Here is a 16,574-nt window from a genome sequence, read left to right as displayed (position 1 = left end):
TTAGTGGTATTGAGAGATGATTATGGTATGGGACATGGATCATATTATGAATTACATGAGTATTCTTTATTTTCCGTTGCGAACGCATATTGCTTGAATATTCATGATGAGTGAAATGTGTTATTTTGAATGACCAGGTGTATTGTTGGTTTTTGAAAGTTTTAAGTTTCGAAAACGTCGATGTGACGCCCTTTTCTTTATATGCGTGCTTATTTACTCTGATTATATGCTAAATAATTTGGGGTAGAAAAAGGGGTGTTACAATAAGCCTCTAGCCTAAGCTCTTCAAGCTATTGTAATTGGAGTTTTCTTTCAATACATGTTTGTTGCATCTCCAAATTACAACTTTTTATCGCCCAATAAGCATTGTGTTGTATCTCTACAGGAAGGTGACATGCCTTACCAAAAGCAAGTCGATAGGGAGACATCCCTATTAGTGTCTTGAAAGCTGTTCTTTAAGCCCAAAGTGCGTCTTCTAGACGGCAACTCCAGTCCTTCTTGTTTGGTTGCATAATTTTCTCTAAAACTTGTTTGATCTCCCTATTTGAGATCTCAGCTTACCCATTAGTTTGTGGGTGATATGCGGTAGAGACTCTGTGCACAACTCCATACTTTTGGAGCAAAGCTTCCATGGTACAGTTACAGAAGTGAGTGTCTTGGTCACCTATGATAGCTCGGGGAATTCCAAACCTGTAAAAAACATTGGACCTGACAAAATCTGCAACAACTCTAGAATCATTAGTCCTAGTGGGGATAACTTCCACCCACTTTTAAACATAATCAACAACAAGCAAAATATAGAGAAAACCAAATGATATAGGAAAGGGACCCATGAAGTTGATTCCCCATACATCAAATACCTCACAGAAAAACATAGGTTGTTAAGGCATTTCACTCCTACGAGTGATGAATGTACCTGCTATTTAGCACTCTTTACAAGTTCGATGGGTCTTATAGGCATCTTTAAAAATAATGGGCCAATAGAAACCTGAGTCTAATACTTTTCTTGTAGTCCTTTGGGGACCAAAGTTCCCCCCTACTTGAGAAGCATGAGAAAGATGCAAAATAAATTCAATCTCACAGTCGGACACATCTCCTAATTACCTGATCACTACCAAACTTCCAAAGATATGGATCATTCCAAACATAATATTTGGAATCACTCTTGAGTTTGTGAATTTGTATCCTAGATGCACCTGTAGGAAAAACAGCAGCAACAAGATAGTTAACAATATCAACAAACCAAGGAGTAACCCCATGCAAGAGTAAAAGCTGCTCATCAGGAAATTTATCATGAATGGGAAAAGGATCTTCATCCCTTTTTATCCTATTCAAATGATCAGCCACTAAGTTCTTAGCTGCATGGTCAGTAAAAACAACAACCTTGGAACCTAGCAAATATTATCTAAATTTATCAAGAGCAAAAACAATAGCTAGAAGTTCCTTTTCAGTGGTGGTGTAATTAGACTGTGCAGAATCTAACGTCCTAAAAGTATAATAAATAATATAGGCAGCCTTGTCAACTCTTTGTGCAAGGACCGCTCCAACAGCATAGTTAGAAGCATCACACATAATCTCGAAATGGAGGGTCCAATCAGGGGGCTGGATTATGGGAGCGAATGTCAATGCTTTCTTCAAGAAGTCAAATTCTTTTTTGCAATTGTCATTGAAGTTGAAAGTGACGTCATTCTTCAACAAGTTTGACAGCGGAAGAGCTATCTTACTGAAATCCTTTATGAAGCACCTGTAAAAACCTGCATGACCAAGAAATAAACGAATATCGCGAATGCAAGATGGGTAAGGCGGTAAAGAAATAACATGAACCTTAGCAGGGTCTACTGAAATTCCTTTTACAAAAATTATGCGACCCAGGACATATCCATGTTCGACCATAAAATGACATTTTTCATAATTTAAAACAAGGTCAGTTTCAATGCATCTCTCTAAAACCAAATTTAAACTGTTCAAACATGCATCAAATGAAGAACCATAAATAGTAAAATCATTCACAAACACTTTCATGCAATTTTCAATAAAATAAGCAAAAATGTTAATCATGCATCGTTGAAACGTACTAGGAGCATTGCAAAGACCAAAAGGCATCATCCTGTAAGCAAATGCACTGAATGGGCACGTAAAAGTGATCTTTTCTTGATCTTCTAGAGTAATATGAATCTGAAAGTAACCTGAAAAAACCGTCAAGAAAACAATAGTGTGATTTACCAGCTAGTCGTTCAAGCATTTGGTCAATGAACGACAAAGGGAAGTGATCCTTTATAGTAGCCTGGTTCAATCTCCTGTAATCAATAAAAACTCTCCAACTATTATGAACTCTAGTGGGAACAAGTTCATTTTTTTTTACCACTGTGAGTCCAGATTTCTTAGCTACAACCTGCACTAGGCTTACCCATTTACTGTCAGAGATAGGATAAATGATACATGCTTGCAAGAGTTTGGTTACCTTTTTCTTCACAATATCGAGAATCAAAGGATTAAGCCTCCTTTGGGGCTGCCTCACTGTTTTAGAATCATTCTCAAGTAAAATCATGTGCATACACATTGAGGGACTAATGCTTGGGATGTCAGCCAATGTCCACCCAATCGCCTTTTTATGCTTCCTCAAAACCTGCAAAAGCTTATTTTATTGATCGAAATCAAGGTTAGAAGAAATTATAACCGGGAGTTTTTCATTACTCTCCAAATAAGCATAGTTCAAATTTTAAGGGAGTTGTTTCAGCTCTAGGGAAGGTGGTTGCTCAATGGATGGGGTGCTCAGGGTAGCCGGGATGTCGAGAGCTTCAACTGCATAAACAGCTTAATCGACAACTTCACCTGTAGGAAAAATGCTACCCTACAAGGTAGCATCAATCTCAGCACATACAACATAAAGGTTAGTGTCAATACAATCATCACATGAGTAAACATCATCAGAACCAGATAGAGATGGAAAATCAAGTGAAAACAATTCAGAACAAGTGTCATCAACCAACTCAGAAATCAATTTAATATGAAAAATGGAATGCTCCTCCAAGGGATGTTTCATGGCATCAAAAATGTTAAACTTTCGCGACAATGTCACCAAATTCCATGGACATGGTTCCATCATCAACATCAACTTTTATTTTCACCATTTTCATGAACGGTCTACCCAAAATGGCTGGTGATCTGCTTGAATTTGTTTCTCCATACATGTCCAAAATGTAAAAATCTGCAAGAAAAATCAAGTCATTAACTTGAACAAGCACAACTTTCACTACTCCCAATAGGGCGAGCATTGCTTCTATTCGCCAGTTGAATGATTAAACTTGTATGCTACAAAGGACCAAGATCAAGGTTATTATAAACAGAAGTAGGCATAACATTAATGCCCGCTCCCAAATCAAGTATGCAATTTTTGAATTTACTATCCCCAATGGTACAGGGAATAACAAAAGTTCCTGGATCCTTGCACTTTTGGGGTATGGCCTGATTGAGGATTGAAGTAATAGCTTTTTCAGGTGAATGTTTAGGCTGAATAAGGGCTTAAATGTTTTGTCCCAAATTGACTCTCTCATTGCCCTCCAACCTCCTCTTACTTGTGCATAAGTCTTTCAGAAATTTTGCATACTCTAGAACTTGCTTAATCACATCAAGAAGTGGAATATTTACCGTTATTTTTCTGAACACATCTAAAATCTCTCTCTCTTTGTCTCTGTCATCAGTCCTTTTATTTTTTAGTATTCTATGTGGGAAAGGAACCAGTGGTACATACTTATTCTCTTTTTCTTTTTCAGTTTCTATCATAACAGAAGAAGGTTCAGGTGTTACCTCAATAATTTTTTTTATTTTTTTCTGGGGCTGGTTATGTAACCTTTATGGATCTCAAGGAAATTTCACTCGCATTAGCATTAGGGTCTTTTGGATTCACAACTGTTTGGGAAGGAAGTTGGTTTGATCCTTGGGATTGTTGCATGGCATTCAGTGAAGTGGCAAGTTGTCCAATTTGTGTCTGCAAAGTCTGAATAGTGGAATCTGTTCGTTGCTGAAATTGGAGATTGTTCACAGCCATTTGCTTGACATGATCCTCTAATGAAGGTCCGGAAGGTGCAGGGGTGGAAACTTAGGGAGTGGTTTATGGTTGTGGCAGGGGTATGACTAATTGTTGTTGGGTGGGCTGATGGTTTCCATATCGAAGGTTTGGATGGTTCCTCCAATTGGGATGGTATTTGTTGGTGGACAGGTCAGGAATGTTGTACCCTTTCTGATTGTTGCTTTGGTTGAAAATGTTAGCTGCATATGCTTGAGGCAACTCAGTGACCGATTCATCTTGAAGAATAGGACATGTGTCGGTTGGATGTTCAGTAGAAGTACAAATACCACACAAGTTTTTTGTTTGAGATTTACACACCGCCATTTGTTTCACTAAAGAAGTAAGCACTTCAATTCTGGTTTCTAGAGCCTTGTTGGAAGAGGAAACCTGAATCTCATTCACACATTTTGTTTGGACCACAGAATTATTTCTAGTTGGAAACTTTTGGGAGTTGAGTGACATGCTCTCAATCAAGGCTTTGGCAGTAGCTGGATTTTTATCAACAAGTGCTCCACCACTAGCAGCATCAAGAATGTTTCTACCCATTGGTAACAATCCCTCATAGAAATACTGAATAAGCAGTTGTTCAATAATCTGATGCTGAGGGCAACTGGATACTAACTATTTGAATCTCTCTCAATACTCAGCCAATGACTCATTTCTCTGTCTAATACCACATATTTCTTTTCTGATTGATACAGCTCTAGAGGCAGGAAAGTATCTCTCAAGGAAGACTTTCTTCAAATCATTCCAAGTTGTGATAGAATTTGGCTCAAGATAATATAACCAATCCTTGGCAGCACCCTGTAGTGAAAACGGGAAGGCTCTCAGCTTGATGTGATATTCGGTGATTCCTTTAGGTCTCAATGGTGTAGAGCAAACAACCTAAAATTCCTTAAGATGCTTATGCGGATCCTCACCTGCAAGACCACTAAACCTTGGCAACAAGTGTATTAAACCAGATTTCAACTCAAAAGGAATAGTAACATCAACATATTCAATACATAAATCATTGCAATTCATATCAGGAGTAGCAAGCTGCCTTAGTGTTCTTTGGTCATCCATGTTATCAAAAGCAAGTTCAGAATCATAATCAAATAAGGTATGCAAATAGTCAAAATCAGAATCGCTAACGGGTGGTGAACTAGTGCTAGCCTGATTTTCTCTACGGAGTGCGTGCAAGGCTTTGTCTACCTCAGGATCAAAATCAAAAAGATTAGAACAACCAAACCTAGTAGCCAGAACTAATGCAACAACAAATGCGAAAATACCAACAATGTCCCTATTAGGCTGAAACAAAACGAAAGAAGAAATATGATCAAAATAAATTTAGAAAAATACAAAAACATGAAATTTAATCTAATTAAGTGAAATAAGAATTTTGAAATTTTTTCGAGACTATGAAAACAGTAAAAAATTCATAAAAAATAGAAAAAAAATGAATTTGGGAATTTGAGAAAAAATTTAATCTAATTAAGTGAAATAAGAATTTTGAGATGTTTTCCTAGTACACAAAGTAGATTTTAAATCGAACACAATTTTTCAGAAAGCTGAGTTTTCGGTCAGGTCGGACCAGGTAAGACGTACGGTCGCGAATTAGCCAAAATAACAAATCGGAGGGGTCAAAACACTACAATCGACACCTAACTCAACTAACAGTTAAAAACAACAAAAATCCCCACCAACAGAGCCAATTTGATTCGCTGTCACGCACATGTCAAAACGAGTAATTAGAAAACTGTAGTTTAGCGGAAACGACAACTCGAGTATCGTATCGCAAGGATTCTTGAATTATTATTAACCTATTGAAATCGGTTTTTTTTTGGGGGGGGCTTATCGTTTAGGGATAGATTAAGAAAACAAAGTAAATAAATGATTAAAAGTAAGCGATTATAAAATAAGTCAATCTACTATTTTCGGTTTCCGGCTAACCACTGGTTTTTACCTACCAATTCTCTAAACGACTTCGATCTCTATTCGATTGACAAGCGCAATAGATATATGACAGATTGGTATTCCTATATTTCAAATTAAACAAACGGATTAATACAATCGTGAATTAAGCAAACACAATGACAAACGCGATTTAATGACAAAGCGACGTAAACCGTGATTAACAATTAGGAATAAAATCATACGAATTTAATCAAAACAATTCCACAAAATACAGATTAAGCAAATGAATTTTACATATTTTTTTTAATTTTTCAAATTTATTCAATAAAAAGATTTAACAAGTGACCTTTTATTTTCAACAATAATCATATTGAATTAGCTTTTTCAGTTTGTGGTATGTATTTCTTAACTGTTGTCAATGATATAAAATATATTTGGTTTCATTAATTTCATAAAAAAAAAGTTTAAAAGATAATGATAACTCAGAACTTGTTTAATTTAGTTTTGCAAGACTTATTTTTGTTAGTTTTTAAAATTTAAAAATAATAAATTTTGTTTGATAATTTAATTTTATAAACCTATTTTTAAAAATGATCTTTTATAAATTTTAAAAATTAAAATATTATAATAAAGAAAATGTGGTATAATTTATATGAATGAGAGTTATAATACTATAATACTATATAAATTTAAAATATATAAAAAAAATTGCATATGAACCAGAATCTTCTTTTGTAAATGCGAATATGTTACTATTGCTAGTAAAATTATAAAGATTAAATAGTCTTTTCGTTTCTTTAAGTTTGTGAGTTTTTGATTTTGGTTTCTAAATCTTTTTTTATGGAGTCTATATATTGTACTTTCTTGTTAATGTTAGTCTCTGACGTCAAAATTATGTTTAAAAAAACGTAGGTGATTAACGTTATTGAACTGAATTTTTTTTTAGTTTGTCATTCTAACACATACATGGAATGCAACATGAGAGTTTTAAAAGGAGGGATAAAATCCAAAATTCATGTGATTTTGCAACTTCTTCTCCTTCTCTTCAATATTGTTGCTTTCTTCTTCATCTCTTCAACATAGTTGTCTTCTTCTTCCTCTGCACATTTATCCATTCATGCATGGATACTTCCTCAATTGGTAACCTTAATCCATATCAAATTCATGTTTGTGGTTGCAATAGGTCAATGAAAATGTTCATCTCAAACTCCACGAAAAACCTTAAGCGGAGATACGGGATGATGAACTTGAACGAAACATATCAAGTGAATCCATAAATTCAAGTGGATGCAATTGCTCAGAGATTGTGAATGATTTAGGTTGCATTATTAAAGACCTCGAGGCTAGGAAAAAAGAGAAGATGAAGATGAAGTTGAAAAACAAAAGGAAAAAAGTTAATTTGTTCAAGCTTTTGTTGATTGTATCATGGTGTTTGTTTATTGCTTACCATAAACGATGGTGATTGTCATTTGAATGTGTCTGCATTTTTTTTCCGTCCCTCTAACAAGCACTCTATGAATTCCGTCATTATTTCCTCTTTTAATTCTTATTTAATGAATGAATATGAAGTTTTGAATTTGTATGCTTTTGGTCCCAATATGTATGCTTTTTGTTTTTGTTTTTCATCCCTAGTTCTTAATGAACTAAAATAAGATATGAACTTGTGTAAAAATGCATGACAAAAATACAACAAAGATACATCATAAAACCAAAAGACAATGTATTACAAAACTATAATGATGGTTCATATCTCCAAAATACATAAAGTCAAAAGGCGTATGAAAATTAAACAAAAATACATCATAACAATGCCTTCTCTCCGATTTGTCCATGTCTCAAATACATCATAGCACAAATATATAAAGGCGAAAAGGTATAACAATCTCAAGCAACATCAAAATTAAACCATATGACAATTAACTATTCTCTACAAATTCAAAAGTTGTGTTGGAACATTTCCTTCTCCATTAAGATTTTTACATTTAAGGACCTTTGACTGAACTATTATTCAATACCCTACCACACATGTGAGTACCAACCCATATCTTCATTCTTTATGTGTTTTTATTCCTAAACTTACTAACAAGTGTCAAAAATCTACGTTTGCCCTTGCAAACTACCCTTACTCTAACTTTGTCATTTTTCACATACTTTATCTCTCTACCATTTAATATTTAGCATTCAGTAATTGCTTCCTTAAATTCATCAAGTGATACAAACTTCATTCTCACTTTGAACTTGTAATTCTTGTCCAACTCCTTCGTCTTAAACATATGATACTTTGGTTCTTTCTCTTAATCTGAAGCATCAGGGTCACTGCTACCAAACTCATTACTAGTCATTAATGTCCATCTCATTATCCACATCACTAGATGAACTGATATTATCCGCACCAATTCTTAATTTATGTGGAGTTTTCTTGTGCTTCCTTGCTATAAGTTTTACTCTTCTTTATTTCCCCTCAACTTCTTTATCAATTAAATCAAAGTCATCATCAAACCCTAGAGCCCTTTCATCCTCGCTACCATCAAATGATATAACATCGGCTTTAAAGTCATTGTCATCACTATCATCGTTATCTTCATGTTCATCTTCTTCAACATTATCTCCACCATGCTCTACCTCGTCTACTTGAACACTAATATCACCATCATCCTGAACATTAACAGCACCATCATCATCATCATCATTAAAAACACTTTCATCCTTAACATTAACACCATCATCATTAATACCACTTTCATCCTCAACATGAACATCAATATCATCACCTACTGCATCTTCCTCAACATTAACAGCACTATCATCAACTACTTCGTCTTCTACAACATTAACTCCAACATTGCATTTAACTTTATGGTCAACATATATGTTCACTACATATTTTATTTCAACATTGATATATCTCATTAACTTCACTATCACTAACCATTCTATTGTACATGTCTGAATCATTGTTATACCACCATGACCAATATTTTGAATGCTCAACCTAACTAAGGTATTTTAAAATACCAGTAGCTTCAAAGAAACTTCATTTATCAGGATCAATATCAACTATATGGCCATGCCCGCCTAGGTAATATAGTACATAGTCCCTAACAAAATGTCCCCCGTAATAAAAGTTCACAATAAAACCCATACCTTGTTCAATGACACACAACAATTTAAAATGTGAAAACTAGAACACGTTTTTTGAATTGATTGTCTTCCTCAATCGTGTAATTGATTCGTCTACCACATTCGCCGCCCATAGACGTCGTCCTCCTCGCAATCGTCTCCCACAGAGCTCCCAAATTTTCTTCTTCTGAACCCTAATTTTCTTCAAAAGTAAAAATAAAAATTTTGAATTTTTTTTGGTGGAAAATATTTGACGTGTAATTAATTTGTCAGAATATAAAATTAAAAAATAAAATTCAAGTCAACACGGTTAGCCACCTACGTTTTTTTTAAAACAGAAACTTAACATTAGTGACTAACTCCAACAAAAAAGCAACAAGGACTTCATCAACAAAAAAAAAACGGGGACCAAAATCAAAAACACTTAGCAAAAAAAAACTATTTAAATCAATTATAAATAATATCTATAATATATCTTTTCTTTTTTTTCTCTGTTTCATTATTTAAGAAAAAATATTATCCTTACATTTCTGACTTGTTTTATGTGTTATTCAACTTGAATATTTTTTGAAAAAGAAATGATAAGAGGAGTGTAATTTAAAATTTAAAAACTAGTATTATATCCAACAATGAATAAAATACAAAATAGAAACTAGTTTATATTTTAACAAACTTGAAAAATATAAAATTATAAATTTTATACTATAAGTATTTGAAAATATATCTAGACTAAATAAAAGATATTTAAAGAAAATTATTATAAATAAATAAATATGTATCAAATTTCGTCTTTTCTAATTTTCAAAATATATTTTGAATTAAATCCATCAATAAATTCTGGCTGCATTAGCTAAACATTCTATTTTCTATTTTTACTTCCATATTATACACCTCATGAATCAATAAGACTGTATTTTTACTTCCATATTATACACCTCATGGATCAATAAGATAGTGTAGTCAAGATTGAGTGCTAAATTGTCCTTTAATGCTACGATTTGAGATTTATGTTTTTTGAACGGCTTATTTTGAAGAAAGTATTTTGAATTTGTTAAATTATGGAATCATGATTGAAAGGTTATTTCGTCTATGTATTACAATTTTCATTTCTATATATATATATATATATATATATATATATATATATATATATATATATATATATATATATATATATATATATCCCTTCGATAAGATCTTAAACGATCATAGTTTTAGGATCTTTCAAAAATCATCCGATCCTGATTAAGATCTAGTGCTTACGTACCTTGTTTTTAAGAGCTAATTTAATTTGGCCATTTACTCAAATATGATTTCAGATTGAGGTGTGGTACAAAACAGGCATGTCTACATTATACATTCTTGTAATCATATCCAAATTAAGCTAAGTTGGTCAAAACAGGGACTGAAAAAATAATTAAGCATTTAAAAAACTAACACGCCACATCAGCACAGGTTAACATGATCCTCCAATTTTATGCAGTAAATACATTTACCGATTTTGCAGAATTAACTATAGTCATTGATCTCTTTAATTAAGGACTACTATAAATTAAACCTCCTTCCAGAACCGAATTGATCTATCAGTTCCACATGAAATAAAAGCAGACTCTACTGGGGAATGTTCAAGCCAGCGCGGTGCACCTACATGATTAGAAGGCCATTTTGCTACTATTTCTGTTGTCATCGCATCCCAGATAATGACCTGTAAATGTAGGTACGCCAGATTCTTCATATCAAATTCATTTTATAAAGCTAACATCACATAATAGACAGCTAAACAAACCTCGTTGTTGAGTTCATCTATGGATAGAATAAATTCTTCTGTTGCGTTAAAAATAGCCTGCAAAGAGAGTACGCAGAATGGAAAAAATAAGACCATGGATGGAAATACTACTTGAATAGAGGATAGGGAAGTGTTATTTTGATTCTATGCATTTGCCTCACTAAGACCAAAAGATTGGCTTACCAGTATATGAATTGACCAAATCAAAAGCATACTAAATAGTAAATAAAGCCTATCAATGTACCTGGAATCTTAGTTGTGTATGCACGGCACCGAGATATTGTTTGACTAATCTTCCAGAGCCAACCTCCCAAAGCTTTATGGTAGAGTCCTTCCCACAGGAGAGGACAAACCTAAAAACTAACAGTTATATTGATACAACAATCTAAGCTTATCCAGAAAGTTCAAAGTGTAAAAAGTTGGTCAATTAGCATTGGCCTTTACATCCAAAGCAATTAACTACTGTAATAAAAAAACCAACAACATCATCAAATAAAAGTAACACACAAGATCCTAATGTGTATTGTGGTAATTAGTACACATGGCCATTGCAGATTGTTAATTCTGGTTTGGAACTCCAATGGAAGCAACCACTTCAAAGTAGAGCAGTCACTCCCTCCTGTTCTGGTCTTCAGACAGCCATCCCTTTGGAAATCACCCTCCACTGTCAACTTGACAGACAATCTGCCCTCTCCCAGTTGCATCTTGCAAGTTGCTGCCATTGCTAGTCATCAACTCTTTCTCCATTAGGTGCCTTAACCAACAAAACATCAAACAAGTATGTGAATGATCCCACCGCCACAGCCACAATTCTAGCTAAGAGCTTCCACAAACAGAACCACCTACCCTAACTCCATCAGCCACACAATGACTTTGTCTCCCTCCACCTCCACAAACAACCTTCATCTACACCTCTTCTTTAGAAAACGAGCCACAGAGAACTCCAAATTCATTTGCAAAATCTAATTTTTGTTTGCAGGAGATGAATTGACCATTCGGTATTTCTTTGAGGGAGTGGAATTGTACATGTTGGAGTATGGTGGGATCATCCAAGAATATAAAAACAATGTTTGATGGTTTAGTTGGTTTTAATTGGATTTGACATATGGAACTAGAGACTTAATCAACATAGAAGACTTATACAACTGTGAGCATATGATTATTCTTATTATAGATTACAATTTCTGTATATAATTTTTTCTATTTTTTTTTATTTTGCTACATTTTTTCTTGGAAATTACGTAAGACAACCCACCAGCCCGGCTCACCCAAACTGTGACTTATAATTTGTATAGTGGCACTATCATTCTCATGTTTTTTTTAACTGTATAGCCAATTTATTAAATATTTGCTCCAAAATATATTTTACCTTTGATCTCTTGTGAAAATTGCACTGGTAGCTTCTGCTGTAGCATGTGCTGCAGTTATTGAGCGCACACAGTTGGCAGTGATGCCATCCCACAACCGAATAGCACCATCTTTAGATGCTGTAACGTACATGGAACCTGTACAAGAATATCTAACCTACAAAACAGACAAGGAAACATTTGGATCACTGTGATGAAAGTAAAGTAGTTAACAGTGTGTGAACAAAAGACAATTGACATGCCTGGTTTATGGCTCCATTAGGGCTATTATCTGGAACATTTGCTGACAGATAACACTGAAAGGTATTTATATCATACAAATGTGGAATCGCATGATCAGTGCCTGTCAGAAATCGATATTAAACAACTTTGATATTGAGAAAATCAATGAAAAAAGCAAAGATGCGGATTGGAAAGTAATCTAGAAACAAAGACGGGGTTTCTCCTTTTATATTCATATTATCAATAAGTCACCCAATAGCACTCGATATCACAATTCCTATAAGAAGAAATAATACAAATTGTTTAGTTATTACCTAAACTCAGAAGTAAGAGTGGATTCACTGACATATAAACCTCTAAGTATTGACGTATTGACAGCAACCCGATACTAAATGGTGGGACAAGAATGCATAAATGGAGATTGCATACTATTATGAAACAGAAGAATGCAAAAAATGGATATTGAATCCATTTTTGTAAGGAAAAAGACAATATTAGCATATTATTAAGTAGATAGGTGTGATAAAAATAAATACCTGCCAACAGAAAGTCTCCTGAGGGGTGAAAAGATACAGAGCGAACATTGTGTGTGTCCTGCAAGACAAAACTCAACATAAATGAAAGTTTATGCTTAATTCTTATTGTTGCACGTTTGTTGCTAGCATATAAATGTAGAAAAGCACTACCTGGATAAGCCTGTATGATCTCTTGGCATTGGCTTTTGAAACATCAAAAAACCTAAAGGATATTAGACCAATGTGTTAAACTGACAAATTCTAAGAGCACTTTCAAAATATAAAGGACCGAAACGAGAAAAAAGAATACAGATGAGATGCATATTGCAGAACCAAAATTAAATAAGTTAGATTACTGCAAGAGATGATACCTTATTGTCTGATCTTTGGCTCCAGAAACCAGGATAGTACCTTGCGGATGAAAATCCAGATCATTTATTGGCTGCAGTTTTGTTATATATATATATATATATATATATATATATAAGAAAAGTCAGATATATGAAGACAGTTTCTAAGAATCATTTCATCAGGGTTACAATTCACCAAGTAAAAGCATAATGAATTATGTCAAAACAAAAAATCTTCCAAAACTCATAAGTATAAGAGCAAGTGTAACAATACAGGGAAAAAAACTCCACAACAACACAGACAAATAGAAGCTAGCACTTTGATATTCAAATGCTGTGTATCTTCGATAATAAATAGTTTCACATGAAAAATTCAACAGAACGTAGAAAAGTGAAAATATACTTGTGTATGGTCATAATATGTTTTTAGAACAGACCGCACAGGACCATCCTTTGCATCTGGGAGCAACGTCTGCTTGATCTTTGAAACCTGCCAAATAAATTGAAGCATAAGTTTGAAAATTGTATCAAGAAAGAACAATACATTCAGTCAAAATAATAAATCAGCACCTCAAATAGCTTTATTGATGTATCTGCACTTCCGGTGGCAACAAACCTTCCATCAGGACTAAACTTAGCACATCTGGCAACATTCTAGAAATTAAGCCAATCAGTTCAAAAATCAAATAACAAAAACTAACTGCTTATTAGTAGGGTTTGCATGATATTTTGAAACTATAATGCAGGATAAGTGTATGCTATTCAAGCATATTGCATACCTTGTGTTCGGAAAGGTGCCGTGTCTCATGCTTTGGGAAACTCTTTGACGAACCTTTTAAATCTGCCAAAGAACTGTTACACCAAAGCACAATTTTCAAGGGTGAAAATGTTTCCCCTGTCCTGATTTCTATCTTAAAATGAAGGAACTTTAAAGTAGTATTCCAAGTAGCATGAAACCAAAATAAAAGATAACAATATGATCATTTTGGAAGTATTTGTTAATCTAAAGATGGACTCAAATATGTAGTCCTACTTTCGTTAGATGAAATATTTGCTTTAATGAATAATAAAACAGGTAAAACAAACCTCCAAGTAGAGCCTATATCTAATATACAATGGCATATCCCTGTGTCCTAACAATCTTACATGCTAACTCTTTACTTTATTCATTTTCAATTAATAGAAATGAGTGTTATTCTTGGTTAAACTGTTCCATACTTGCCTAAAATCGATAAGCCTGAACTGAACTGCTTCTTCCTTACAAGTTTAAATAAAGATAAAGAAAAAAACTATGGAGTTAAACTAAAAGCAATAATTCTCCACAACAGTTATGGAACCAACTGCTAAACATTCCTCGGTATTCCACACAAAACAAACATATAAAACAGTAGTAAAAATTAATGAAACATTAGCTTGCAACAAAGGTACCAACAAGTAACATCATAATATCAAGCATTTCTCAGACAGGCAAACTAAACACTGTTCCATTAACTTCAAATGCAAAAGGAAAGTATCCAAAACAATAGAACAAATGTAAAAAAAAATTGCCTGAAATCAATGGGTGTTGCACCGGGACGGGGCAAGGGCAATGATGCACCCAAATCTTGAAAGGGGGAAGATGAAGTCCCTCTTGACACATCATCCTTTTCCGCTGCAAGACCCTGTTATTTCTTTAGAACAAAATGCTTCCTAATGCTCGCATTAAAAGGCAAGTTTATATATTACACAAAAAGAGAGGAGTAAACTCCCAAGTTCATATTTGAATCATTTTGCTGCAAGACACATTAGTCCCCAAGAATCCAAAAATAAAAAAAATAAAATAGTCCCTAAGAACCTCAAATATAGGACCATACTAGTCCTTTTTACGAATAGGGACTAAGCCATACAATCTATAGTGAAGAAGTCCTAGAGAGACATAGATGATATGAGGATACAAGCAATTTTAAAAAATTAGGAAACTATACGATCAGAATAAAATGAACGGAGCGGAGCGGAATATAGCGGAATGGAGCGGAGCAAAGATTCATTTCCATCATTAGGAAATTTTAAGATGGAACAAGGCAAATTCTTCATTCCGCCCAAATCAAGGGGAAGTAATAAGGTGGTAAGTGTTGGAAGGAAATGGGATCTATACAACTTCATTCCGCTCCGCTCTATCCGATTTAAAATGATCCAAACAATAGAATACCACTCCATCAATCCAAACAATACAAAAATACTTGTAAAGAAAAAGACATAAGCGTTCATCAACGTTATACATTTATGATAATCACAATTTAAAAACAAATAATAAATTTATTATCAAAACAAAAATATATAGTTTCTGCCTATAACATAACAACCACAACAACCAATATAAATAAAAAATGAAAATAGAGGGTTTCTTCGTAAGAACCTTAGCAAGCAAGTCAAGAAGCTTGTTGGATGGGGCTTCTACATTCAACGGTGTCATCGTTGCAGAAGCAACAGCAGTAGCAGCCTGAAGTGAAAAAAAAAAACATTTTTCATTTTTACTTAAAAAATGCATAACTTTAGTGGAGTGAATGAAGAAATTGCAGTAACCTGAGTGAGATTGCTGTGACGAAGGTGAGCGACGATAAGAGAATTGAGGTGTCTGAAGAGTTTGCCATCTTGCACGGTTTGCCCCGAGCTACTGTTTTCCATTGATGATTCCTTTATGCAGAATGGAAAGGAAAGGGGGCCAATGTAGAAGAAGAACCCTAGAATGAGAGAATGAGAATCCAATGAACTGATTCTGGAACTGTGTTTCTCAATTGTTTTGCTGCCGTCACCGTCACTAGTGAGTTTCAGCGACTCACTTGTCCTCAAAATGGTAATATAAGGTACTTTTTTAAATAAAAAAATTATTCCATAAGTAAAAGAAAATGAGAAAAAGGATATATTCGTTGGTTGATGATGACCATTAGTAAGTTATTAGCCAGATGTCGATCGCACTTATAAATTTATTTTATACAATATAGAATATATTTATATATTTAAATTTAAAATTAATTATTAATTTTAGAAGAGATAATGATTATATAAATTCCAATTAAATTAAAATGAATTTAATTGAAATGCACTAACAGTGTAAAGATATTTTGTCCTGTCAGTTAATCACGGTCATTGACTTTTTAGAGAAATTTGACTTTTTCTATAATCATATGTAAAATGTATTTCATATATATATATATATATATATATATATATATATACTGACAGTGCATAATAATTAATCTCAATTAATAT

The 16,574-nt window shown here is 33.7% G+C and overlaps 1 protein-coding gene across 2 annotated transcripts; it reads right to left on the bottom strand.

Annotated features, from left to right (window-relative positions):
* Positions 1 to 10,491: 10,491 nt before the first annotated feature.
* On the bottom strand, positions 10,492 to 16,195 carry LOC127134188 (cleavage stimulation factor subunit 50). 2 transcript variants are annotated; one of them, XM_051061785.1, is made up of 14 exons: positions 15,888 to 16,195; positions 15,721 to 15,804; positions 14,874 to 14,986; positions 14,105 to 14,177; positions 13,896 to 13,979; positions 13,729 to 13,815; positions 13,347 to 13,417; positions 13,147 to 13,198; positions 12,997 to 13,054; positions 12,481 to 12,581; positions 12,241 to 12,395; positions 11,116 to 11,224; positions 10,872 to 10,928; positions 10,492 to 10,790 (listed from the first exon to the last, which is right to left on the bottom strand). In XM_051061785.1, the coding sequence occupies exons 1-14, from the start codon at positions 15,987 to 15,989 to the stop codon at positions 10,638 to 10,640; spliced, it is 1,299 nt and encodes a 432-aa protein (XP_050917742.1). In that variant the 5' UTR covers positions 15,990 to 16,195; the 3' UTR covers positions 10,492 to 10,637. The 2 variants fall into 2 exon arrangements, with proteins under 2 accessions (XP_050917742.1, XP_050917743.1); XM_051061786.1 differs by lacking the exons at positions 10,492 to 10,790; positions 10,872 to 10,928; positions 11,116 to 11,224 and adding an exon at positions 11,257 to 11,625.
* Positions 16,196 to 16,574: the final 379 nt, after the last annotated feature.

Source organism: Lathyrus oleraceus, chromosome 1, assembly GCF_024323335.1.
Source record: "Lathyrus oleraceus cultivar Zhongwan6 chromosome 1, CAAS_Psat_ZW6_1.0, whole genome shotgun sequence".
NCBI lineage: Eukaryota > Viridiplantae > Streptophyta > Magnoliopsida > Fabales > Fabaceae > Lathyrus > Lathyrus oleraceus.
The sequence above is the reverse complement of the archived record's forward strand: the minus strand, read 5'-3'. Positions and strand labels throughout refer to the sequence as shown.